The 27993-nt window shown below is 45.2% G+C and overlaps 1 protein-coding gene across 1 annotated transcript in view; it reads left to right on the top strand.

The window, feature by feature from the left end:
• The window catches only part of terb1 (telomere repeat binding bouquet formation protein 1), a 160346-nt gene that overhangs the window by 46744 nt on the left and 85609 nt on the right, over positions 1-27993 (top strand). The window contains exons 7-9 of the mRNA XM_059651783.1: positions 1338-1460; positions 9579-9731; positions 24291-24422. Of these exons, the coding sequence (XP_059507766.1) occupies positions 1338-1460; positions 9579-9731; positions 24291-24422 (408 nt within the window). The remainder of the gene's footprint in view (positions 1-1337; positions 1461-9578; positions 9732-24290; positions 24423-27993) is intronic.

Genomic DNA, 27993 nt, shown 5'->3' with positions numbered 1-27993 from the left:
GGTGGGATGAGGTTAGTAGGTAGATGGGGGTGCGGCTTGGGGTGGGAGGAAGGGATGGGTGAGAGGAAGAACAGGTTAGGGAGGCAGAGACAGGTTGGACTGGTTTTGGGATGCAGTGGGCGGAGGGGAAGAGCTGGGCTGGTTGTGTGGTGCAGTGGGGGGAGGGGACGAACTGGGCTGGTTTTGGGATGCGGTGGGGGAAGGGGAGATTTTGAAACTGGTGAAGTCCACATTGATACCTTTAGGCTGCAGGGTTCCCAAGCGGAATATGAGTTGCTGTTCCTGCAACCTTTGGGTGGCATCATTGTGGCACTGCAGGAGGCCCATGATGGACATATCATCTAAAGAATTGGAGGGGGAGTGGAAATGGTTTGCGACTGGGAGGTGCAGTTGTTTGTTGAGAACTTGCCCCCACACCTCCTCCCTCACCCCTATCCCAGACCCCAAGATGACATTCCACATTAAGCAGAGGTTCACCTGCACATCTGCCAATGTGGTATACTGCATCCACTGTACCCGGTGTGGCTACCTCTACATTGGGGAAACCAAGCGGAGGCTTGGGGACCGCTTTGCAGAACACCTCCGCTCAGTTCGCAACAAACAGGGTGTCAAAGACAATAGCTGCGACAATAGTGATCTATTATAACAACACAGAGCTGGATTCGGGCTTTTGCACGGTATCATCATAGCTCATGGTCCACATATTGAGTGATGGCAATGTGATCTGAATTTATTGAAAGGCTAGCATGATTTTGCTCTTTATACAGTAGATGTATGCTGCAGTTAACTGTTTAATGTTCTCACTTTGTACAGGAAAGATTTTCTTGACCACATCTTTGAAAAAAATCTGATAATTGTGCTTACAGATAAATGAACAAAATGATTGTTGCTTGACTGAGGAATTTCAGGAATGATGAAAATAAGAAACTGTTTGAGTTAGTAGCTCTTCTGAGGGGTAACAGCAATGCTCTAACAGTCCTCAGTTCGGTAGAGGGAATAAAAATCATTTGGAACTCTCAATTGCAACAGTCATCCAGCAAATAATCCCAGAAAACATGTATATCTATTAATTGGTCCAGGACAGAATAGGCTCAACTAAGAGTGTAATAGCCTGAATAGTCCGCCATCCCCTAATGTCAAGGCTGACAAAAGAATAACTACACAGAATAAGCAGCAGAGGGCTCTCAATGCTGGTAAAACTGTACCATCGCATGAGTCATAATCCTCGGGTGAAGGGGAAGGGGGAAATCGGACTTAGTAAAAGAAATTTGAATATTATTATATCGACTCGTGTTTTAATGGTGTCATCTGCACTGATTTGGATGTATCAATTACAGAAGAGAACCAGAGACTGTGTGCACCAGCTTTTCCGTTTGCAAAAGACTGCCTGCAGAAATGCATCAGACATGAAGTGATCCGGCCCATTTGTGCATTTATTGGACTGGCTGTTGCTAGCAACTGTAAGTATTTGACTAGATGAGATGGTTGTCATTGTATACATAATCTGAGACAGTATGTAATTGGGCAGGCCAGTTTTCCTCTATCCCAGTCTCACCACCTCCCCTCCTCCACTCATTTAAAATGTGCCTTCATAAGTGTCGAAGCTCAGCTCATTAATGTAGCCAGGTCTGCAATCAGAAATGCCCAGTGAATGGCTGGATGGCCCATTAAGAAGAATGGAATCTGAAAGAATTGCCACAATTCACATTCTGAGCAGGCCCGGAACCTTCTGGCTGCTGTAAAAATCCTCATTACAGATCTGAAGTGGTTGCTGGGTATCTCTTTTCAACCCCTTCAATTTAAAATAACTGACAACACCTTTTAAGATCAGGTTTCTCCCCTTTTTCGGTGTGGAAGAAACTCAAAACAATAATGCAGGATGTTTTTTGATGTTATTTTTATCTGGTGAACACCTCAGATAATGCATTCTCAATGAAAAAGACTTGACACACTGCTATGAGCTTCCCCTCCATTTTGCTTTGTTCAAAGCACCAGAACTAACACTAAACAAAAGAAATTTCTCAGATGCTTCTTGAATGCTGATCTGCTGGTAACCCTGATCAGGGGTATCTTAACTGAACCATCTTACCAGAACTGTGTTTCAGACATGTTAAGTATACTTCATCATATTTTCCCCCTTAAATTACAGGAATATGAACGTATGCCTGTGGAAAATGGCAGAATCTGTCCCATTCCTTCCCAAGCTATTTTCCAATGTCACCGCATTTGTCTACTGAAAATTAATATGATCCTCGATACTAACAAAACAAAAAATAATAAAACAACATGGTAACGTTCAGCATACAATGATTAAAGTACTATGGATTGAATTATAATATGACAACATGTTACAATACATCACTTATAATTGAAAATCTGTTTTTAAAGTGCTTTGTGAAAATGTTATCATTTTCATGTAGGTTTCAGCCAAGCCTTCCCATCATCTGCCTTTGTAACAAAAAGCTCAGTGAGATTCCAGCCTCTCTCTCACACACATATAATAATTTCCTCCCCCACCCCTGCCGCACCATGCATAATCACACAAACAAACACAATAACCAACCCCTGTATTACTTAGATCGAGTTGAAGCAGTCCCAATTTAACAGATTTACTATCCCACAGTAATGAATTGGTATAGCAGGCTGATAGCAGAAATATTGTAAAGCTTGAAGCCACCATTCACTTTTCTGGCTCACATTTATGAACCGTTGGTTTTCCACATGTACCGGACACAGTCAATATGTGCTGGCCTCTGTTACAAACATCCTTGGTCTGTTTGGCATTCACCACTTAAAAGTTTGTACTGAAGTTAAAAACTACTTTGGAATCATTGTTCATCTGTGCTGTTTGGTGGAATTGAGTTTGTGTACAGGATGTAGGCCTCACTGACTAGGACAGCACTTATTACCCATTCCAATTGCCCCGAGAAGGTAATAGTGAATCCGCTTTCTTAACCACTATAGCGTATAAGGGTTCCAGTGTCTAAATCAGTGTCAAGTATTTCAACTGCTTTCATTCGGTGGTTTGATTCAACAGAGTAGCATGTTAGACCATTTAAGATTGCAGCTTAGAGGCTGTAGGTCTGGAGTCATACATGGGCCAAACTAAGTATAAATAACAGATTTCTCTTTCAGAAGTGATCAAGATGGTTTTTTATGACAATCAACATTGGTTTCTTAGCTGCTATTGCTGAGACTAGATTTTTAAAATTAATTTTTTAAATTCCACTATCTGCTGAATTGGGATCCAGTTAATCTAGAGTTGTCCCATCAGTGTTTCTGGCCTAAGTAATTTCCACTCCTGAGTTGCCATTGCTGCTCAGAGGGAGGTGGAGCTCATTACTGTAAATGTGAACACCCATCCCCATAAGGAGTGATAACCTACGCTTTGGGAACTGCTGATCTGGTTGATCCACTACCTACTCATGTACAGACGGTGCTAATGTGTGATTGCAGAGCTTGGTCTCCACTGACCTCTGAACCTTTTGGCCATTGAGACAATCTTTAATTCTGCCAGTTGCCTGTGGTATGTTGCAAAAAAAAATCAGATGCAGGTATATTCCACTTGCTGAAATGAAATTCGAAACCTAGAATGCCAAGACCCTCAAGGCAAGCTTGTAGATTATGCATTAAACTTACAAGTCGTCTCATCAAACTGGAGTAGAACCAAATCATCCTTGATGCTGAGCAACTGCCTGAGAAGAAGGTAATTGTATTGCAAAGTACAGCAGTTCCAAAATCTTACCAGCAAGATGGCTAGAGAATTTGAACCATCTTGAAACAACAGGATTTGGAGGTCGCACTGCTGGACTGGGGTGGACAAAGTCAGAAGCCACATGACACCAAGTTATAGCCCAACAAATTTATTTGAAATCACACAAGCTTTTGGAGTGCAGCCCCTTGGTCAGGTGCAGTGAGAGAGTGGAGCATACAGACCCAGAGTTTATGGGCAGAGAGATCAAGGGTAACGAGATCAAAAGATCCTACAACTGGTGTGAGTGGAGTGTCTGAAGATAAGTCTGCTGGTGACCTACATGGTGAGTCAAGTATCAACAGCTGAATAACCAGCGATGGGATAACCTATAATCCCTAAACAGAATGGAGCATTGTATCAATGGCCAAAAGGTTTAAAGGCCAGTGAAGGCTAGGCTCTGCAATCAAACATTAAGTGAGGCAGAGAGATAATTACAAAAAATTTAAAATGAAGTGGTGCTGGAGACAAACTAAATGACTGTAATTGCATGCTCATTTCAAAAGTGTGCAACCTAATTAAGGTAGGAAGATCAAAACAATTTATCAAGGAGATGCTGTCAAAACAAGTCATTGAGGAAGATTTTACAGATACAGGACTGTATGGTGGGGTCACTTGTAGTGCAACATGAACCCAAGATCACGGTTGAGGCCATCTTGGATCATCGATACTAAACTTGTCTTGGCTTGGTGATCCTGCATTGTTGTGTATCTTAAAGCCTGTCATGGAGGACAGTCTGCATACTTTCATCATTATAGCATGCCTTTGGGCATCCTTGTCTACAGCATACCTGTACACATGCAGCCTCCAATCTTCAGGCGAGTGCCCTCCAAGGCATTCAAGTCAAAAGTCAAGAATATGATAGAATGCTGTCCATTTGCCTGGCTGCCACAGCTCCAACAACACTCAAAAAGCTCAACACTATCCAGGATAAAGAAGCTCACTGAAGACCATGTGAAATACAAACAGGTGTAGGCTGTCCGGTCCCTTGAACCTGCTCTGCCATTCAGTAGGATCAATGACTGACCTGACATTTCTCTCGCCCACTTTCCTGCCCTTTCCCCATAACCCTTGATTTCCCTACTGCCCTTTCTACATAACCTTTGATTCCCCTGCTAATCAAGGAGCTATTTATCTCAGCCTTAACTATACAAGACACTGCCCTCACAGCTTTCTGTGGCAAGGAGTTCCAAGGACTCTCAATCCTGTAAAAAAGGAATTCTTCCTCATCTCAGTCTAAAATTGCCGCCCCTTTATTCTGCAACTGTGCCCCCTGGTCCCAGACTCTCCCATGAAAGAAAATATTGTCTAAGCATTTACCCTGTCAAGCTCTTTAAGAATCCTGTATGATTCACTGAGATCATCTCTCAAATTTGTAAACTCCAGTGAGTAGAGTTCCAATCTGTTTAGCCTTTGCTCAGAAGACAATCCTTGCATATCAGGAATCATCCTAGTGAACCTTCTCTAAACTGCCTCCAATAAAATGAACAAAAACAAAGTTGTTGGAAAAGCTCAGCAGATCTGGCAGCATTTGTGAAAGAGAAAACAGAGTTAACGTTTGGGGTCCGGTGACCCTTCCTCAGAGCTGATGGTGGCATGGAAAATGTTAGTTTATATGCAGAAAATAGGGAGCTGGGTGGGGTAGGGAGTAAACGATAGGATAGAGCCCAAAGAGAGAGAAAGACAGTTGGACAGACAAAGGAGTTGCGAATGATCAGACCGGGAGGGTGAGTAGTTGTTAGTGGTTACTGTCAATGATTAACAACAGGGGGTGTGTAGTGGCAGGCTATGTGGTAACAAGGTCTGGTGTGTGGGGTAGGGGGCTGGGACATGGAAGAGTTTAGGCCCTAAAATTATTGAACTCAATATTGAGTCCGAAGGGCTGTAGGGTCCTCAAGCGGAAAATGAGGTGTTGTTCCTCCAGCTTGCGCTGGGCTTCACTGGAACACTGTAGCAAGCCAGAAATAGAGATGCTGGCCAGGGAGCAAGGTGGTGCATTGAAATGGCAGGCAACAGGTGGTTCAGGGTCTTTTTTGAGAGGAGAACGTAGCTGTTCTGCAAAGCAGTCACCAAGTCTATGCTTCGTTTCCCCAGTGTAGACAAGACCACATTGTGAGCAGCAAATGCAGTAGACTAGATTCTTGGAAGTGAAGTGTTGCTTCATCTGAAAGGTATGTTTGGGCCCTTGGATTCTGGGGAGGGAGGAGGTAAATGCGCAGGTATTGCACCTTCATCGGTTACAGGGGAAGGTGTCATAGGGCTGTGGGCAGGTGTTGGGGTGATGGAAGTATGGACCAGGGTGTCCTGAAGGGAACAGTCCCTGTGAAAGGCGGACAGTGGAGGGGAGGGGAATATATATCTGGTGGTGGCATCTTACTGAAGGTGGCAGAAATGGCTTCTGATGATCTTCTGGATGTGGATGCTGGTGGGATGGTAGGTGAGGACACAGGGAAACCTATTGCTGTTGCAGAAGGGAAGAGAAGGGGTGACGGGCGGAAGTGCAGGAGATGGGTCGGACCTGGTTGAGACCCCTGTCAACAACGGAGCTAGGGAATCCTCAGTTGAGGAAGAAAGTGGACATTTTGGAGAGTCCCTTGTCAAAGTTGGCCTCATCTGAACATATGCGATGGTGACGGAGGAACTGAGAGAATGGGATGGAGTCTTTACAGGAAGTGGGATGTGAGGATGTATAGTCCAGGTAGCTGTGGGAGTCAGTGGGTTTGAAATGGATTTTAGTGACCAGTCTATCCCCAGAATTGTCGAGGAAGGGAAGGGAGGAGTTAGAGATAGACCAGGTGAAAGTGAGGGCAGGGTGGAAATTGGAGGCGAAATTGATGAAGTTTTCCAATTCTTGATGAGAGAGGGAAGCAGCACCGATTATATCATTGCTGTATCGGAGAAAGAGTTGTGGTTGGGGGCTGGAATAGGATTGGAACAAGGAATGTCCCACGAAGAGACAGGCATACCTGGGGCCCATGCTGGTATCCATGGCAACCTCTCTTACCTGAAGAAAATGAGAGGAGTTGAAAGAGAATTTGTTGAGGGTGAGGACAAACTTGGCCAAGCGGAGGAGTTTGGTGTGGGTGGGGGTGGTTGAGGTCCTTGCTCCAGGAAGAAGCAGAGAGCCCTAAGACCCTCCTGGTGGGGAATGGATGTGTAAAGGGATTGCACATCCATGGTAAAGCAGAGGTGGCTGGAGTCGGTAAACTTGAAGCTTTGAAACTTGCGTAAGATGTCAGATGAATCATGGATGTATGTGGGTAGGGATAGGACCGGGTGGAGAAGACTGAGTCAAGGTCAGAAGAGATGAGTTCTGTGGGGCATGAGCAGGCTGAAACAATGGATGTACTTGGACAGTCCTGTTTGTGGACTTGTGGCAGGAGGTAAAAATGAGCTGTGCAGGGTTGGGGGACTATTAGCTTGGAAGCGGATGTGGCGAGATCACCAGATGAAATGAGATCCGTAACTGTAGTGATACAATGGCCTGATGTGCCATGGTGGGGTCATGGTTCGTGGGAAGGTAGGAGGAGATATCTGAGAGCTGGTGTTCAGCCTCTGCTAGATAGAGGTCAATATGCCAGACAATAACAGCACCACCCATTATTGGCAGGCTTGATGACAAAGTCAGGGTTAGATCTGAGTGCAGGGAGTGCAGTCAGTTCGGAGGGAGATAGGTTCAATTTGTTGAGGGGGCAGTGAAATTGAGGTGACTAATGTCACATCAACAGCTCTCAGTGAAAAGATTGAGTGCAGGTAAAAGGCCAGGGGGGAGGGACCCAGGTGGAGGGAGAGTGTTGGAGTTGGGCAAAAGGGTCTGTGGGACAGAGAGAAGACTCTTGTCCAAAGAAGTGAGCACGGAGGTGAAGACGGCAGCAGAATAGTTCAGCGTCATGTCGTGCCCGAAATTTGTTAATGTGGGGACGCAGAGGGATAAAGCTGAGGCCTTTACTGAGTACAGAACATTGAGCATTGGAGAGTGGAAGATTAGGACGGATGGTGAACACCTGACAGGAAATGGGGGGATTGGGGAAGGGGATAGAGTCAGAGGGAAGGGGAGGACAGGTAGGTTTCAGAGGCCCATAGGTATTTTTGAGTTGTTAAAATGATATCCCCTTAAATAAAGGGACTAAAACTGTTCACAGTACTCCAGATGTGGCCACACCAGCATCTTGTACAGCTACAGTAAGACTTCCCTATTCTTATACTCTAATCCCCCTCCGAAATAAGGGCCAACATTCCATTAGCCTTCCTTATTATCTGCTATACCTGCGTGAAAGCTTTCTGCGTTTCATACAAAAGTACCTCCTAGTTCCTTTGTGTTGCAGCTTTCTGCAGTTTTTGTTTTCCATTTAAGTAATATTCTGTTCTTTTGTTCTCCCTTCCAGAACGAACAACTTTGCATTTTCTCACATTACACTCTATTTGCCAATATTTCACCTACTTACTTAATGTATCAATATCTCTGTGAACTATTTGTATCCATCTCACAAAATATCTTTCCAACTAATTTTAGTGTTGTCTGCAAATTTGGCTGTAATACATTTACTTCTTTTCTCCAAGTCAATATATGTTGTGAACAGTTGCGGTTTCAGCACTGACCTCTACGGAACCCCACTGGTCATGGGTGGCCAACCTGAAAAAGACTCGCTTTCCCTCTTGTTTCCTGCCCATTAGCCAATTCTCTATCCACACCAATATACTACTTATGACAATCTTTCATGAGATACCTTTTTCAATGCCTTCGAGAAGTAAAAATACAGCACATCTACTAGTCCCCCTCTTTCCACTCTGGTTGAAACTTCCTGAAAACCTCTAATAAATTAGTCAGACTTGACTTCCCTTTCATGAAGCCATGCTGACTTGATTGGCAGCATGTTAGGCATTCAGTCATTCCATCACTAACTCACAATGGCACCATAGAGAACAATCTACAATAAGCACAGCAGCAACTCACCCACACTCTTTCAACAGCATCTTCCAATCCCATGATCTTTACCATGTAGAAGGATATGGCCAAGAGTGCACAGAGAAGGAGACGTCATCATGTCTTGGAAATGTAGCACCATTCCCTCACTGCCCCTATGTCAAAATCCTGGAACTTCCCAGCTGTCAGTTCACCTACACTGTGCTTTCATGCAGTGGTTCAAGAAGTTGTTCACCACCTTCTCTAGGGTACTTTAAGATGGGAACTAACTGCTGCCAGCAATGTTCACATCCCATAATTGAAAATAGCTGTAAAGTAGAAAACAACAAGACATGACTAAGACGCTGTCAGTTAAGATATGCACAGTTTATTATATTAAGGTCTTGACACAATCCCATGATTTCTCTAAAAGAGTGTAACCAATGCTGATACTGATTTGCAAAAGCTTGATCGGATGGTGTATTGGAGCTTTACTCTGAATCTAATTGGTACTGTACTTAACTGTGAGAGATCTCTGAGTGTAATCAGCAGTGTTGAATACACATCAGGCATTTGCCATTGACAACAGTGTGGAGCGGGAGGAGCACAGCGGGCCAGGCAGCATCAGAGGAGCAGGAAAACTGACACTTCGGGTCCTGACCCAAAGCGTCAACTTTTCTGCTCCTCTGATGCTGCCTGACCCGCTGTGCTCCTCTGGCTCCACACTGTTGTCTCTGACTCCAGCATCAGTAGTTCTTACTGTCTCTGAAGGCATTTGCCAAAGTTGAGTTGAGATTTTTTCTGAAAAGTAGAGTTTGTCTTCCCCTGAACACTGATAGCCTGATCTGAATGCGTTAATTTCCCCTCCAGACGCAAAATCCCTAAACTGTAACTGGGCTTATTCTTTCTCTCATTTTCCCTTAGCATACGTGCAGGACTACTTTTGCAAAGTTGGAGGTCTGGATGCTGTGGCACAGACTCTTGTGAGGTTGGTGGATGAATCCGTAAGGCATCATTCCAGCTCAGAGCTGGCAATATCTGTAGTTAAGACACTGAATTCCTGCATCTCAGAAAATCGTAAGTAAATCAGTAGTTCGAACTTCTAAAGTAAAAAGAGGTTGTGCTCAGGCGATTGGTGTTATTTAGGGTGAGATGGTTATAAAGAACAAAAAAACGGTATGGCACAGGAACACACCCATCAGCCCACCAAGCATGCGCCAACACATTATGCCTTTTTAAACTAAAAATCTTTCGCCTCTACCCTGTCCCTCTGCCTCCAATCCCTAACTATTCATGTATCTGTCAGGATGCTTCTTAAGCATTGCTTTGCATCTGCTTCTGCCACCTGTTTTTAAAGCACATTTCAAGCACTATGACCCTCTGTGGAAAAAACTTGTCTCTCATATCTCCTTTAACTTTTTCGTCTTTTACCTTAAACTTATGTCCCCTACCGATTAACGTTTCTATCCTGAGAAAAAGACTCCAACTGTCCATTCTATCTGTGCCTCTCATAATTTTGTAAACCTCTGACAGTTTGTCTCTCAGCCTTGAATGTTCAAGGGACAATAAATTGAGTTTGTCCAATCTCTTCTAATAGCTAATACACTCTAACCAGGCAACATCCTGGTATACCTATTTTGTTATTCATTTGTGGGATGTGGATGTCGCTGGCTGGCCAGCATTTATTGCCCATCCCTATTTGTCCTTGAGAAGGTGGTGGTGAGCTGTGTCGAACTGCTGCAGTCTACCTGCTATGGATTGACCTACAATACCATTAGGAAGGGAATTCCAAGATTTATACCCAGCGACAGTGAAGGAACTGAGATATATTTTCAAGTCAGGATGGTGAGTGGCTTGGAGGGGAAATAAAGGAGGTGGTATTCCCACATTTCTGCTGCTCTTGTCCTTCCAGATGGAAGTGGTTGTGGGTTATTCAGTTATTAGGAGCCTAACATTTCAGGAGGCACCAGATAATAAAATCTTCCAAGAGTTTACCTATTTAATTAAGGAATATTACAACCCCAAGCCTCCTCTAATTCTGAGACAGGTGTGTGCCAATGGAAGTGGACACGTTTTCCAGGCTAACTGAAATTGGAGGACACCACTTGCGTAGCCTCACTCAGGATTTATCCTGAGTAGAGGGATTCAAGCTCAGCCCACAGCAAAACCCCAAAACAGCCAAATCTCGATCAAACTGTTAACATTTTCTTCAGGATCCAGGCCGGCAATCCATTGTAGTTGCTACTACTGTATTGACTCGAGAGCAAAAGATGCCCACTGTATGCAGGAGAGTGAACACCCTGAAAAGCCCACCTACATCTGGCTTGGAATAGTTGAAAATGCTAAGTACCATCCAACTCAGAGCCAATCAAAATAAACATCTGGTTAAATGGTCACCGACTTCTAATGGTGGTTGATTCCTGCACAACTGTATCAGTGATTTCAGAACCAGTCTTTAACAAAATTCACTCTGGACTCCAATCCTTAAGTTTGCTTAAGACCTCAGCTAGACTGAGAGCCTATACTGGTGAACTTTTACAGGTGAAGAGTCCAGCTATGGTTCTTATCTCATATGAGAAGCAGCTGGTTCACTTACCACTAATTGTAGTAAAAGGCTTGGGCCCTAGCTCGATGAGCCAAAATTAGTTGAGAAATATTAACCTAAATTGGCTGAACATTTTTCAGTTAGAAAATGGCTGCCTGAGTGAAGTTTTATTTAAATACCTAGACGTTTTTAAGATGGTCTAGGACTATCAAAGGAGCCAAAGCTACCTTGCATGTTAATCAAGAAGCAATTCCATAAATCTGCAAGGCTCACCCAGACCGTTTGCCTTATGTGCAACAGTGGAGACAGAAATCAGGAGGATGGAAATTGAAGGAATTATCACTCCAGCACAGTTTGCAGAATGGGTGGCACCGGTCCTACTGATTGTGAAGCCCAACGGGTCTGTTCTCCTTTGTGGGGATTTTAAACAGAAGGCAAACCTCTTCTTGCAGCTGGATCAACACTTAATCCCTCACATAGGCAGGTGTAGATATGAGCCATGTCTACCTGCAATTGCGGTTAGACAAGGATTCCTTGATGTGTGCCACAATTAATACTCGTAGGGTTCATACACATGTACGTGACTGCTATTTGAGATATCATCAACCTGTGCAATTTGTCAGAGGACTATGGAGAATATTTTACAAGATCTATTCCAGGTCGCCATTAATCTGGATGTCGTGCTAATAACTGGGAAGACCGGTAAGGAGTGCTTAGAAAACTTGGGATAGTCCTTAGATGTTTCTCCAAGGCAGGCATATGCCTTTGAAGGGGGGAGAAAAGTGTGTTCCAGGCACCCTAGGGCGACAGCATCAACAAGACTAGATTATGCCTGTTGAAAGATAAAGTCAGGGTGGTCAAAGGCACCCTAGCTCCCACATCTGTACCAGAGTTTAGGTCTTTCCCTGGATTGCTGATTTATTACGAAAAGTTCAGACATAATCTGGTCCCCATCCTGGCACCCTTACATCTCCTATTTTAAAATGGTCAACCTTGGAAAAGACCTCGTAGCCAAGACATAGCCTTGAGGAAAGTGAAGAAGCAGCTGTCATCGTTTAGGGTGTTGGCACACTATGCTACAAAGCAAGATCTGGTACTGACGTGTGATGCCTGCCCATATGGTATTGGTGGAGAGTTGGCTCACAGATGGCCCAATGCAGGGGAACGCCCAACAGCATATGCTTCCCAGACTTCAGCTGATGCAGAGTGCAGATACACCCAGATGGACAAGAAAGGTTTGGCAGTCATCTTTAGTGTGAGAAATTTCTACCAATACCATGTAAATTTGTAATAGTAATAGCCCACAAATGCTTGCTAGGGCTACTCAAAGTGATCAAGGCCATCTACCCATAGCTTCAGGCCGAATTCAGCAGTGGGCTCTTATTCTAAGTACATACAGTTATAAGCTGGAACACCATCCAGGAGGCCAAGTAGCAAATACAGATACCTTGAGTTGATTCTCACTGGCAGATACACCACCGGTTTTGCCATCACTGGAAGAGTCTGTCCTGGTTTTAAATTTTCTGGACACCCTTCTTGTCACTGCTGACAATATCGTACTGTGGACACAAAAAAATCTGGTCCTGGCAAACTTAAAACAGCTGATGGTGATGATGGAAACAAAAAGGTCACTGCAACCAGAATTGAACCCTTTCTGAACCCAGTGAGACCAGATCACTGTAGGGAATGGAATTTTATTATGATGAGCATGAGTGATTGTCCTGATCACCACCAGATACTGGCTGAACTCCACCAGGGCCATCCAGTGATGTCAAAAATCAAGATATTAGTGAGAATTTAGGTCTTGTGGTCAGGATTGAACGCAGACATAGCCATGTTGGTAGCATGGTGCCTAGAGTGCCAACAAGGACAGATATTACTGCCAGCACATTCCCCCACATTAGTGGAATAGCCGGGTGAACCCTGGACTTGGTTACATTTCGACTATTCTGGCCCTTTCATGGACTCAACATTCTTAGTTATTGTGGATGGCCACTCAAAGTGATCGGACGTGCATTGAGTTCATTCATCAAATAGAAAAGGAGGATGATAGAAAAGCTGTGAGCGTCTTTTGCAATACCGGACTCCTTGTTGATCACAGACAGCAGGCTATCAAACACCAGCAGGGAATTTGAGTACTTCATAAAGTCAAATGGAATTTGGCATAAAACAACAGTTCCGTATCATCATTGTCCAGTGATCATGCAGAAAGAACAGTCCAAACTTTGATGGCAGGCTTAAAGGAACAGCCTACAGCTTCACTCAATTCCAAACAATTCTGGTTTCGTGATAATGGAAACTGCAGATGCTGGAGAATCCAAGCAAGATGCTGCTTGGCCTGCTGTGTTCATCCAACTCTACACTTTGTTATCCAAACAATCTTGGTTCCTGGTTGATTATGGACCATCCCTCATGCAACTGCAGACACAGGCCCAATAGTGTTGCTAATGGGGAGAAGACTCCGCACCAGATTAAACCTGATCTTCCAAGACCCTGGGGGGAAGGCGAAAAGGCATCAGGAATACCAATGCCAGATTCAAGACTCCTCTAAGCAAGAGAGGATTTTAGGGGACTAAATTTGGCGCTGAAACTGTGGAAATAGCCCTGCATGGGTAAGAGGTGGTTAACACAAGGTAAGATCCAGTGATGCACAAGTAGGTGGGGTGGCCCTGAACAAGCACGTGAGCCTCATGAAATCTGTAAAGTTGCAAACAGGGCAGGAGAAAAACGTACATAGCCCCTCGGAACAGCTAGGAAGGCTGTTGTCGATTTGATTTGATTTATTGTTATCGCATATACCTAAGTACAGTGAAAAATTTTGTTTTGCAAGCAATACAGGCAGATCATAACAAACAAAGCGATACAGATCATAGGGTGCTTAGACAGAGCAAGGCATGCAAGGTTACGACTGCAGAGGAGGGACATAAAAGCAAGGTCAACATTTGATTTGAAATTAGAGACATCCATTCAGCAGTCTGATAACAGCAGGGAAGAAGCTGTTCTTGAACTTGTGGTAGGTGTGTTCAAGCTTCTGTATCTTCTGCCTGACAGAAGAGGTTGGAAGACAGTATAACCAGGTGGGAGGGATCTTTGATGATGTTGGCAGCCTTTCTACTGCAAGGAGAAATATAAAATGGAGTCCATGGATGGGAGATTAGCTTCCATGATGGCCTGGGCTGTGTGCATAATTTTCTGTGGATTCTTATGGTCCTGGGCAGAGCAGTTACCTTACCAAGCTGTTATGCACCCAAACAGAATGCTTTCTGTGGTACATCTGTAAAATTTGGTGGAAGTCCTTATGGACATCCAAATTTCCTAAGCCTCCTGAGGAAAAAGAGGCATTGTTGTGCCTTCTTGACAGTTGCATCTATGTGGGAGGTCCAGGACAGTTTATCGCTTTTCATCTCTCCTAAGAACTTGATGCACTCAACCCTTTCCACCACAGCTCTATTGGTGTAGTTAGGGGCATGTCTTCCTCCTTTCTTCCTGAAGTCAAGGATCGGCTCTTTTGTTTTGCTGACATTGAGAGAAAGATTGTTATCATTGCACCGTAACACCTAGCACCCTATCTGCTGCCTGTATTCTGACTCAGCATTGTTTGATATCCAGCTTACAACGATGATGTCATCAGCAAACGTTTGGATAGCATTTGTGCGAAATTTGGCCACATAGTCATAGGTGTACAGGGAGTACAGTAGGGGCCCAAGTACACATCCTTGCGGAGTGCTAGTGTTGAGGATTATTATGGAGGTGTCTGTTGACTGTCTTCAGGGATTACGGTCTGTGGGTCAGGAAGCTGAGGATTTGGTTGCAGAGGGTGGAGTCAAGACCTGGTCTTGGAGTTTTGAGATTAGTTTGGTAGGGCTTATGGTGCTAAAGGCAGAGCTATATTTGGTTAGTAGGAGCCTGACGTACGTGTCTTTGTTATCTAGATGTTCCAGAGATGAGCGTAGGGCTAGGAGAATGGCAAACCCTGTGGACCTGTTTCGTTGGTAGGCAAATTGCAGAGGATCAAGACAGGCTGGGAGGCTAGAGTTGAAGTAGGCCATGATTAACCTCTCAATGCACTTCATAATTGTGGAGGTCAGAGCCACTGGGTGGTAGATGTTGAGGCACGTGCACGTGTTTCCTTTGGTGCTGGGATGATGATGGTCTTCTTGAAACAGGTAGGGACTTCAGACTGTAGCAAGGAGAGGTTGAAGATGTCAGTGAATACTTTTGCCAACCTTCTGAAGAAGAGGATGAATTGCTTCCAGGACACTCCAGGCGCAGGAAGCAGGTTACACACTGCCCGTATCTGACATGAGAAGAGTCTAAGGAATGCAGGATCTAAATTCATGGCCAGGGATTCCATCTGGGAAAGCCAGTTGCTTTCCTCAGGTTTACTTTGATGAAGACCAATCTGACTTCTGGCACCGGCGACAGAGGGAACAGGAGTGTCCAGGGCTGTTGGGGCAGGCGACACCCCACCACTGGCATTCTGCTCAAACCGAGCATAGAAAGCATTGAGCGCATCAGGAAGGAATTTTTTTTGTTCACTATTTTGTTCAGGTTCTTTTTGTATCACGTTACAGGTCTTGCCACAGATGGCAGGTGTGTGTGTGTTTAGTTTGGGCTTCTAACTTAGTCCTGCACTGCCTCTTGGCATCTCCAGTGGCTTTGCGAAGGTCACATCTGGATTTCCTGGATAGGTCTGGTTTGTCTGACTTGAAAGCTGCATGCCTGGTCTTCAATAGGCAGTGGATTTCCTGGCTCATCCAAGGTTTCCAGTTGGGGAACGCTCAGATTTACTTGTTTGGCACGCAATCCTCTACTCAATTGCCAATGAAGTCCGTGACAGTGGTGGCATACTCATCTAGGTTCTCCTCCACCATTTAGCATCGAAGAAACCTTGGAGTCTGAGATGGACACGGCAGATGTCCTAGCCTTAATGCCTTTACCTTCTGAAGAGGAGGATGAATTGCTTCCAGGACACTCCAGGCGCAGGAAGCAGGTTACACACTGCCCGTATCTGACATGAGAAGAGTCTAAGGAACTGGATTGACTGTGAAAACGTTGCAGGAGAAGCTACAAGAAGAAGAACAGGCTAATGCTCCCCGCTTAGATGGAGAGGAATGTAGTAATTGTAATGAGGTCAGCCAGGATGACTTCATTGAATAGAAGTTCCTTGATTGGGGCAGTTAACCTGGTCCAATTGGGGACCTCTGGCTGACAGATATGAAAAGGAATGTTTGAGGTTTTGTTCGTTCTGAGAGCTGGCTCTGAGAAATCCAGACCACTGTCAAGTACTATACACATGTAAATAAACGACAAAGTGTGGAGCAGTTTGAACACAGCAGGCCAAGCAGCATCTTAGGAGCACAAAAGCTGACATTTCGGGCCTAGGCTCCTAAGATGCTGCTTGGCCTGCTGTGTTCATCCAGCTCCATGCTTTCTTATCTTGGATTCTCCAGCATCTGCAGTTCCTATTATCTCTAAATAGAGGACAGCTTGGTGATGGGGTACTGGCCTCTGTGGAGTTATTTCACCTTTATTCTCGTCCAAGTCATTAGAAACAACAGGGGTCCTGGACTGATCCTTACAGAATACCACTGTTACAAAACTCCAGTCAGTAAACCCAACCCCCTTCCTCCACTAATCTCAGTATTCTATGACGAAGGCAGTTTTGTATCCATCTTAATAAAAGTGGAAAGAACTGCTTTTGCTGGAAATCAGAAACAAAAACATAAATTGCTGGTAAAGGTCAGCAGACTTGGCAGCATCTGTGGAGAGAAATCAGAATTAATGTTTCAAGTACAGTGACCCTTTCCCACGGCTGTATCCATCTTACCAGCTCACCACAGATCCCACGTGACTTCACCTTATATATCTGCCTGCCATGGCGGCCTTGTTCTGCCCACATCAATTGTCTTTGTCAGTTCATCAAAAACTCTATCAAGTTGTGAGACCCGACTTCCATAAGACATAGGAGCAGAAATTAGGCTGTTTGGCACATCGAGTCTGCTCTGCCATTCAATCATGGTTGATAAGTGCCTCAAACCCATTCTCCTACTTTCTCCTTATAACCCTTGATCCCCTTGATTATCAAGAACTTATCTATCTCAGCCTTAAATGTACTCAATGACCTGGCCTTCAAAGCCTTCTGTGGCAGTGAATTCCAATTTGACTCAGCCAGTCTTTACAGCCATTGTTAAAGTATGAACAAATAGTGGCAAATACTCCACTTTATTTCTAAATCCATTCAACCTATTTTCCTCAATCCACCTACCTAATCTAACCTTGAGTTAGTTTCTGCCTTGGCTATTAATCCAAGAAAGGAATGGCACAGCTTCAGTGTTTTATGCAAAGTAGTTTATTTGACTTTGTTCTCGAACACTTGTATTTAAACTTTAACCTTGTAGGTGCCTCAACTATTGGAAACAATCTGATTCTATCTCTGCAGTTCCAATGTCACCTAATTTTAATGATTGATGTCATACTGTTCCAATAATTACATTCTTTTCACAGAAAAGCCTAATTTTTTCAAGTTTCCTTCATAATTGTATCTGCACATGCTACGACGTATCTATACAAACCTGCATGCAGCTTCCTAATCCTGCTGTGGTGTGGAGCCAATATTCCTACCTAAGGTTTTCTCGTTTCATACTGCTTTTTGTTACTCTGCTAAAGTATAGAAACCCATTGACTTTTTTTTAACAGCATGATTATCACTAGGTGCTATCTTTTAATTTCTATAAATTTGTTCCCCATCTCAAGGCCTCATTGTAACATAACACTTAATTTATCTCCAAAGTACATTTACACTTCTTAACAAGATGCATCACCACACACCTATTAAGATGATTTCCGTATGAATTTATGAACCTATTTCCCTTTTCAATATTCCTTTGCAGCTTTTATACCTTCTATTTTGGTACTTGTCCCTCTTTCCAAATCATTGATATACACAATAAAAGAAGTGACCCCAAAGTTGGAGATAATGGGAACTGCAGATGCTGGAGAATTCCAAGATAATAAAATGTGAGGCTGGATGAACACAGCAGGCCAAGCAGCATCTCAGGAGCACAAAAGCTGACGTTTCGGGCCTAGACCCTTCATCAGAGAGGAGGATGGGGAGAGGGAACTGGAATAAATAGGGAGAGAGGGGGAGGCGGACCGAAGATGGAGAGTAAAGAAGATAGGTGGAGAGAGTGTAGGTGGGGAGGTAGGGAGGGGATAGGTCAGTCCAGGGAAGACAGACAGGTCAAGGAGGTGGGATGAGGTTAGTAGGTAGCTGGGGGTGCGGCTTGGTGTGGGAGGAAGGGATGGGTGAGAGGAAGAACCGGTTAGGGAGGCAGAGACAGGTTGGACTGGTTTTGGGATGCAGTGGGTGGGGGGGAAGAGCTGGGCTGGTTGTGTGGTGCAATGGGGGGAGGGGACGAACTGGGCTGGTTTAGGGATGCAGTAGGGGAAGGGGAGATTTTGAAACTGGTGAAGTCCACATTGATACCATATGGCTGCAGGGTTCCCAGGTAGAATATGAGTTGCTGTTCCTGCAACCTTCGAGCGGCATCATTGTGGCAGTGCAGGAGGCCCATGATGGACATGTCATCAAGAGAATGGGAGGGGGAGTGGAAATGGTTTGCGACTGGGAGGTGCAGTTGTTTGTTGCGAACTGAGCGGAGGTGTTCTGCAAAGCGGTCCCCAAGCCTCCGCTTGTTTTCCCTAATGTAGAGGAAGCCGCACCGGGTACAGTGGATGCAGTATACCACATTGGCAGATGTGCAGGTGAACCTCTGCTTAATGTGGAATGTCATCTTGGGGCCTGGGATGGGGGTGAGGGAGGAGGTGTGGGGACAAGTGTAGCATTTCCTGCGGTTGCAGGGGAAGGTGCCGGGTGTGGTGGGGTTGGAGGGCAGTGTGGAGCGAACAAGGGAGTCACGGAGAGAGTGGTCTCTCCGGAAAGCAGACAGGGGAGGGGATGGAAAAATGTCTTGGGTGGTGGGGTCGGATCAAACCCACAGACAAGGGTGGCGCAGTGGTAGTATGGCGCACTGACCTCTACATCGCCGAGGCCAGACGCCAACTCTCCGACACCACCTCCTACCGCCTCCTTGATCATGACCCCACAGCCGAGCACCAAACCATCATCTCCAACACCATTCACGACCTCATCACCTCAGGGGACCTCCCACCCACAGCCTCCAACCTCATTGTTCCCCAACCCCGCACGGCCCGTTTCTATCTCCTTCCCAAAATCCACAAACCTGCCTGTCGACCCATCGTCTCAGCCTGCTCCTGCCCCACTGAACTCATCTCCACCTATCTGGACTCCATTTTCTCCCCTTTGGTCCAGGAACTCCCCACCTACGTCCGTGACACTACCCACGCCCTCCACCTCCTCCAGGACTTCCAATTCCCTGGCCCCCAACACCTCATATTCACCATGGACGTCCAGTCCCTGTACACCTGCATTCCGCATGGAGATGGCCTCAAGGCCCTCCGCTTCTTCCTGTCCCGCAGGCCCGACCAGGCCCCCTCCACCGACACTCTCATCCGCCTAGCTGAACTCGTCCTCACACTCAACAACTTCTCTTTTGACTCCACCCACTTCCTACAGACTAAGGGGGTGGCCATGGGCACCCGCATGGGCCCCAGCTATGCCTGCCTCTTTGTAGGTTACGTGGAACAGTCCCTCTTCCGCACCTACACAGGCCCCAAACCCCACCTCTTCCTCCGGTACATTGATGACTGTATCGGTGCCGCCTCTTGCTCCCCAGAGGAGCTCGAACAGTTCATCCACTTCACCAACACCTTCCACCCCAACCTTCAGTTCACTTGGGCCATCTCCAGCACATCCCTCACCTTCCTGGACCTCTCAGTCTCCATCTCAGGCAACCAGCTTGTAACTGATGTCCATTTCAAGCCCACCGACTCCCACAGCTACCTAGAATACACCTCCTCCCACCCACCCTCCTGCAAAAATTCCATCCCCTATTCCCAATTCCTCCGCCTCCGCCGCATCTGCTCCCACGATAAGACATTCCACTCCCGCACATCCCAGATGTCCAAGTTCTTTAAGGACCGCAACTTTCCCCCCACGGTGATCGAGAACGCCCTTGACCGCGTCTCCCGCATTTCCCGCAACACATCCCTCACACCCCGCCCCCGCCACAACCGCCCCAAGAGGATCCCACTCGTTCTCACGCACCACCCTACCAACCTCCGGATACAACGCATTATCCTCCGACACTTCCGCCATTTACAATCCGACCCCACCACCCAAGACATTTTTCCATCCCCTCCCCTGTCTGCTTTCTGGAGAGACCACTGTCTCCGTGACTCCCTTGTTCGCTCCACACTGCCCTCCAACCCCACCACACCCGGCACCTTCCCCTGCAACCGCAGGAAATGCTACACTTGTCCCCACACCTCCTCCCTCACCCCCATCCCAGGCCCCAAGATGACATTCCACATTAAGCAGAGGTTCACCTGCATATCTGCCAATGTAGTATACTGCATCCACTGTACCCGGTGCGGCTTCCTCTACATTGGGGAAACCAAGCGGAGGCTTGGGGACCGCTTTGCAGAACACCTCCGCTCAGTTCGCAACAAACAACTGCACCTCCCAGTCGCAAACCATTTCCACTCCCCCTCCCATTCTCTTGATGACATGTCCATCATGGGCCTCCTGCACTGCCACAATGATGCCACTCGAAGGTTGCAGGAACAGCAACTCATATTCCGCCTGGGAACCCTGCAGCCATATGGTATCAATGTGGACTTCACCAGTTTCAAAATCTCCCCTTCCCCTACTGCATCCCTAAACCAGCCCAGTTCGTCCCCTCCCCCCACTGCACCACACAACCAGCCCAGCTCTTCCCCCCCACCCACTGCATCCCAAAACCAGTCCAACCTGTCTCTGCCTCCCTAACCGGTTCTTCCTCTCACCCATCCCTTCCTCCCACCCCAAGCCGCACCCCCAGCTACCTACTAACCTCATCCCACTTCCTTGACCTGTCCATCTTCCCTGGACCGACCTATCCCCTCCCTACCTCCCCACGTATACTCTCCTCTCCACCTATCTTCTTTTCTCTCCATCTTCGGTCCGCCTCCCCCTCTCTCCTATTTATTCCAGAGCCCTCACCCCATCCCCCTCTCTGATGAAGGGTCTCGGCCCGAAACGTCAGCTTTTGTGCTCCTGAGATGCTGCTTGGCCTGCTGTGTTCATCCAGCCTCACATTTTATTATCTTGACCCCAAAATTGCATCCTTGGTAAGCTGCTACCTTCTTCAAATGTTTCTGAGAGCTGACTTTAATGTCAACATTCTGTTATTCTCTCCAACCAGTTTTTGACCCAAAATACACTGGCCTGGGGTCACAAATGAGGAAAGGCAGCTGTGTAAAGACACAGAAGAGACTCCTGGGTCAGTGAACTTGTAATTAAATCAGAAGCTTGAAAACATGTTGAAAATCTGCAGTTCTTTGTAGTATTTTGTTTAAAAATTTCACTTACAGAAAAGAGGCAGCAAGGATATGTACTGGTTAAGTCATACCTGATGAACCTGACATTTTTCCTTGTTCATTCTTGGAATGTGGGTATTGCTGGCTCAGCCAGCATTTATTGTCCATCCCTAATTGCCTTTGAGAAAGTGGTGGTGAGCTACTTTTATGAACTGTTGCAGCCCATTGCTGTTAGGTACACCACAGTGCTCTTAGGAAGTTTCAGGATTTTTATCAGACAGTGAAGAAATGACAATAAGTGTGATCTCACCCTGAATTCAATTCTGAACTCAAGTCCTTTTGCATTGAAGGCCAGTGTTACATTTACGGACCCACTGTTGAGAGTGGGCGTATCTGTAGACCAGCCTTATCGAGTGAGTTGTTCAATTGCCCATGACTAGTCTCGACTTGATGAGACAGGACTGCAGAGCTCAGATCCAATCCACTGGTTGTGGAATTGCTTAACTTCTTGTATCACATGCTTCTTATGCTGCTTGACTTGCAAGTACCCCCATGTTGTAGCTTCACCAAGTTGACGTGTCATTTTTGGTATACTTGATGTGGCACCTAGCATGCCTTCCTGCACTTCTTTCCAGATAATTGCACAATGGGCAGATATGCCAGGCCATGAGTTTACAAATTGTGGTTGAATAAAATTCTGCTATTGCTGATGGCCCATAGCAAGATCTGTTCCAAATCTATCCCTTCAGCAGAGTGGTTGTGCCATGCAAGGGGATGCTCAGGTTTGAAAATGGGACTTTGAAGTGCTTAGTTATTACCAATACTGTTGTAGACAGATGTTTGACAAATAGATTGGGGATGAGGTCAAATGGTTTTTGTCACTTCTTTGTTCTATCTGCCTGCTGCTAACCCATTCTAGCACCTGTGTCCTTTAGAACTGAATGAGCTTGGTCAGTAGTAGTGCAACTGTCCCATTCTGAGTGATGCACATTGAAGTTCCTCACCAGGCATACATTCTGTATCCTTGCCACTCTTAGTGCATTGTCTAAGTGGTGATCAGCATGAAGAGGCAGGCTAAATGTGGGGTTGCTGGTTACGTGGTAATCAGAAAATATTCTTGCCTGGTTTTCACCTGATGCCATAAGACATCATGGGGTCTCGGGATCTTAATTTTGATGTTTCCTAGGGCAACTCTCTTCTGACTGAATACCAGCGTGCCATCACCTCTGGTGGGTCTATTGGTCAGACAGGACGTATCCAGGGATTGTGATAATGGGTGTCTGGGACATCGTCTGCCTGATATGATTCTCTGGGTGTAACTCTGTCAGGCTGTATTTTGACTAGACTATAGGACTCCTATACCAGTTTTGGTCCAAGTACTGTAGTAAGGAGGACTTTGCAGGGCTGATAGGTTTGTGTGTAACATTGTCATTTTTTGTGCCTTGGTTGATGCCAGGAGGTCTATCTAGTTTCATTCCTTTTGCCAGACTTTGTAGAATTTAGATACACAGAGTGGCTTGCTGGGTTATTTTGGAGGACATTTAACAGTTAACAACATTACAATGGATCTGGGGTCGCACATAGGCCAGCCCAGGTGAGGATGGTAAATTTTTCTTGCCTAAAGTAGAAAAGTGAACCAAGTGGACTGTTACAACGATTGACAATGGTCTCATGTTTACCATTAGACTGACTTTTAATTCCAGATTAATTAAATTCAAATTTCACCATCTGCCATGTAACCATTGTATTAACGTAATGTCGAGGTGACAAGACTACTACTGTTAATGCCTCCACATCTATGCTTGAAAAAACTGAAGGAATAATATTGCTCTGATTAGTAAGTTAGCTGAGTGTTATTAGAGAGAATATAGCTTAAAGGGCCGGTTCGCTTATTGACAGAATGTAACTAGCAGTGTCCCACAAAAATCTGTTTTGAGGATTCAACTATTCATTGTGTTTATTAACAATTTAGATGGTTAGTTAGAAGCTCACAAATCCAAGTTTGCCAATGACACAATGATAGATAGAACTCCAAGTAGTTTACTTGTAACACAACAATAAAGGAAGGTATTATAGATTAAATGAATGGTTATAATAGCAGTAAATTAATTTTATTGTAAATTCATCCACTTTAGTCCTAAAACAAATACAACAGGCTAATTCATTAGTGTTAAGAAGCTAGAATTTTTGGAACTTCACAAAGAAATCTAAAAGTCTAGTAGATTTATGGCCTTTTATATCTGGGACTAGAATACAAGGATGTGGCCTTATTTTTAATTTGAAAAGAGAATGTATTTTTTGGGGAATTTCGAGACAAGGGGTCACATTTTTAAGGTGAGAGGAGAGAGATTTTTAAAAAAGACATGAGGCAAATTGTTTACTCAGAATGTGGTTCATATGCGGAATGAAATTCCTGATGAAGTGGTGGATGCGGGTACAGTTATAATGTTTAAAAGACATTTGGATGAATATATGAATAGGAAAGGTTTGAACGGATATGGTCTAGGAGGGTACGTGGAACTGGCTTAGTTTGGGATTGTGTTTGGCTTGGACTGATAGGACCGAAGAGTCTGTTTCCGTGCTGTGTGACTATGACTAACACTCTATAAAGTAAAAACATGATATCTGACATCCTTATGTTTTGACAGCTCCTGTGGTTTCCCGCTTATCGGAATATTTTATCGTACCCAAGCTTGTAGCACTGTTGTTACAGAATGATCTTGACATAAGCAGTAAATTGGGCATTATTCTTGCTATTGGCCACTGTACTGATGGATGTGGTAAGTGACAGAGATTGTGCTAGCAAAATATTTATACGTTTACACCTCTTAAACCTAATAAGAGTACTGCTGAAAATTAGCAGCCAAGCTATGGGTACACTAGAGCTAAAGGCTGAGAGTTCTCCATGCTTGTCACAACATATGAAATGAAGATCTGCAAGAAATTTTGTCTTTCAAAGATTGGGAATTTGTATGTCTTCAAAAAGTAAATGTTATCTGCTACAAATTTTCTTTTCATTTCTTATTTTTATCATATTTCTCTTTACTTCTAAAGTAACTGACTTTATCTAAATTATAGCTCCTAAACCATGGAAAACCTTTTCACGCAAGTGGTCTTTGGAAGTGACCCTGTTGTAAGATTAAGTGGCAGCATTCTGTTAGACCTTGACCGGCTAAATAAATGAGCTCAATCTGTTAGCTTTCTTCTGATATCCACAAACATGCATTCATCAGCAGTGGTCACTGGACAGCAATCAGGTGTGAGAGTATTGTCTCAAAATGGTAGACCAAAGCCAATTGAAGAACTAGTGGAATTAGTCTAAAAATTGAAATCAATCCTAGAATCTGCCTCCCCTCCTGTTGTATCAGCTAGAATACACACCCGCCAGCCAATTAAGGGAATAATATAAACTTTACTTAAAAAATTAACATCAATTTTATATGAATGCATTTGCTGCAAACATGACTGTCAGTTCAGTTTCACCATCTTAACTCAGTATCATTATTACTAAGCAGCTGTTAATTGAATTTATTCAGATTTACTGCAATTACTAGAGAGTCAAAATACTTAGAGCAGAATCTGAAAGGACCCTGAGCTATATAGGCTGTAGCACGTTTTGTGGTAGAATTGGGCAAGATATTCTGCGAGGACTGTCTTGACGTCAGGAACAACTTCTAACATCTTTTATGCATTTGCTGAGTAGCAAGTTTTCTCGCTAAGCAGTGGTGAGTTGCTAATTAAGGCAGTTTATAACTAGTCAAATACTTTATTAACACTATGAGTTTACTTCATTAGTATTTAGTTACCTAACTTATTAATAGTGCCAAACAAGTTAGATGTTGAGAATTGTCAACATGTAAGTTAGAGCAGTCACCTGGCTGCTGGCTATGTCTAATCTCTAAGTTGCGCAGCAAGAAACAGCAACTCAGAGCATGGTCTATGGACTGCATGCAGCCTTTGTCTATGGATATTGGAACCTGGAATTTGCCAATCTCTCATGATCATCATGGCATCTCTCTAATTCACTTGCAGGCTGCAAAGATGCTCAGACTTGTATTGCAGGGTGTACCAGCATTTACTGTTGAAAAGCAGCTGCAAGGATGCTTTGCATACAGGAACATGGATGCAGTTCATGGGCCACACTGCATCTCAGGACTGCTCACTTGCTGTCTTAGCACTTGCTCACTTAGGATCAGAGAGTCTGTGCATCTGCAGTCCAGAAATGAGTCAAGGTCAGTCCTAAGGCTCCCTAAGACATTCAGGGTGAGGGCTACAGGTGAGGAGGGAGTTAACGTGGTCAGGGAGATGTACGTTCACCAGTTAGAGGTATGGACATGACTTCCCCCTAGCTAACTGGTTAGCTTGCTCAAGAGGATAGACCATGATCAGTCTATACACATGTACTGTTTGGGGGAGGGGTGCACTGTTGTGCAAAGAAAACAAGGACACCTATTCTTCAGGATTGAAAGCTGCAGGCTGGGGGAAGGAGGAATGTCAGTTGTGATGGTGGAGTTGTACAGTAAAGCAAGGTGAGTGGTATGTGGGAAGGGAAACTTGTGTATGACCACAGCTGCATTGTCACCTCATATACCTGGGGCTGGGTGAGGAGAAAGTTGACAAGCGCAGGCTAATATGGACAGGTTAGGTAGGGATTGAGAGTAGCATGAAGCCCATGGCATTCACAGGAAGAGGATCTGAAAGTTTGGCGCCTTACAGATATGCAGATACAGAAGCTGAAGCCACTCCCCAAGTTGCTTTCTTTGTTTTCAGAGATAGTAGGAACTGCAGATGCTGGAGAATCTGAGATAACAAGGTGTGGAGCTGGATGAACACAGCAGGCCAAGCAGCACCAGAGGAGCAGGAAAGCTGACGTTTCAGGCCTAGACCCTTTTTCAGAAATGGGGGAGGGGAAGGGGGTTCTGAAATAAATAGGGAAAGAGGGGGAGGTGGATAGAAGATGGATAGAGGAGAAGATAGGTGGAGAGGAGACAGACAGATCAAAGAGGCGGGGATGGAGCCAGGAAATGTGAGTGTAGGTGTGCAGTTAGGCAGGAGACAGGTCAGTCCAGGGAGGATGGACAGGTCAAGGGGGCGGGATGAGGTTGGTAGGTAGGAGATGGAGTTGGGGCTTGAGGTGGAAGGAGGAGATAGGTTGGAGGAAGGACAAGTTTGGGAGGCGAGGACGAGCTGGGCTGGTTTTGGGATGCAGTCTGGGGAGGGGAGATTTTGAAGCTTGTGAAGTCCACATTGATACCATTGGGCTGCAGGGTTCCCAAGTAGAATATGAGGTTGCTGTTCCTGCAACCTTCGGGTAGCATCGTTGTGGGACTGCAGGAGGCCCAGGATGGATATGTCATTTGAGGAATGAGAGGGTGAGTTGAAATGGTTTGTGACTGGGATGTGTAGTTGTTTATGCAGACCGAGCGTAGGTGTTCTACAAAGTGGTCAGAAACATGTAACATCTCAGATGTCCTCGTTTTTCAAGGACCGCGACTCTTCCCCCCAACTCAGTGGTCGAGAACGCCCTCGACTGTCTCTCCCACATTTTCCACAACTCATCCTTCACACCCTCTCCCCGCAAGAACAATCAAAACAGAATCCCCCTCGTCCTCATGTACCACCCCACCAACCTCTGGATCCAACGCATCATCCTCTGACGCTTCTGCCATCTGCAATCTGACCCCACCACCAAAGACATTTTTCCCTCCCCACCTTATCTGCTTTCTGGAGGGACCACTTGGGAGGGACCGGAGGTTGCAGTTTGGTGATATATTCAGGGCACTGAAGCCATGCTGGGTAAATGGTGTATAAGATTGGGAGGTTGAGAGCAAATGAGGGAAGATGTTACAGACAGTAGTAAGAGTGGCACAACATGAGGTTTTGATGAGAGGTGAGTGCAGTAACAGAGATAGGGTCAGTGAGATAGCAGAGAACACTTACCCTGGCAGCGTAGAATAGGTCATTGATCTTCTTTCAGCACTGCTTTTGCACTGTTGACACAACAGGTGGCAACCTCAGACCAGGCTTCCAGGATGTGGTGGCATTGTCATTTCTGTCAACTTGCAGTTAACCAAAACTTGCAAGATTCAGCCCTTCATCTCCGGCAATGTGTACAACGTAGTATTGTTGCTAAAAAGATGCAAATATACAGAAAGTTCAGTCTCAGAAAACCTTACAGATTATGCTATTTGTCCTCACTTCATCACTGTCCTTCCTGGTCTATAAGATACTGATCCTCCTTGTGTAGTATTTCTAAAGAACTGGTGCTCTTCCAGTACTTCGGCCAAATATTGTGCAACCCTGGATGAAGTTTTGGCTGGAATTTCTGTCATCAAAGCTGATCATGCTGTT

Source organism: Stegostoma tigrinum, chromosome 16, assembly GCF_030684315.1.
Source record: "Stegostoma tigrinum isolate sSteTig4 chromosome 16, sSteTig4.hap1, whole genome shotgun sequence".
NCBI lineage: Eukaryota > Metazoa > Chordata > Chondrichthyes > Orectolobiformes > Stegostomatidae > Stegostoma > Stegostoma tigrinum.
Note: the sequence above shows the minus strand (reverse complement) of the source record. Positions and strands in the feature narration are given on the sequence as shown.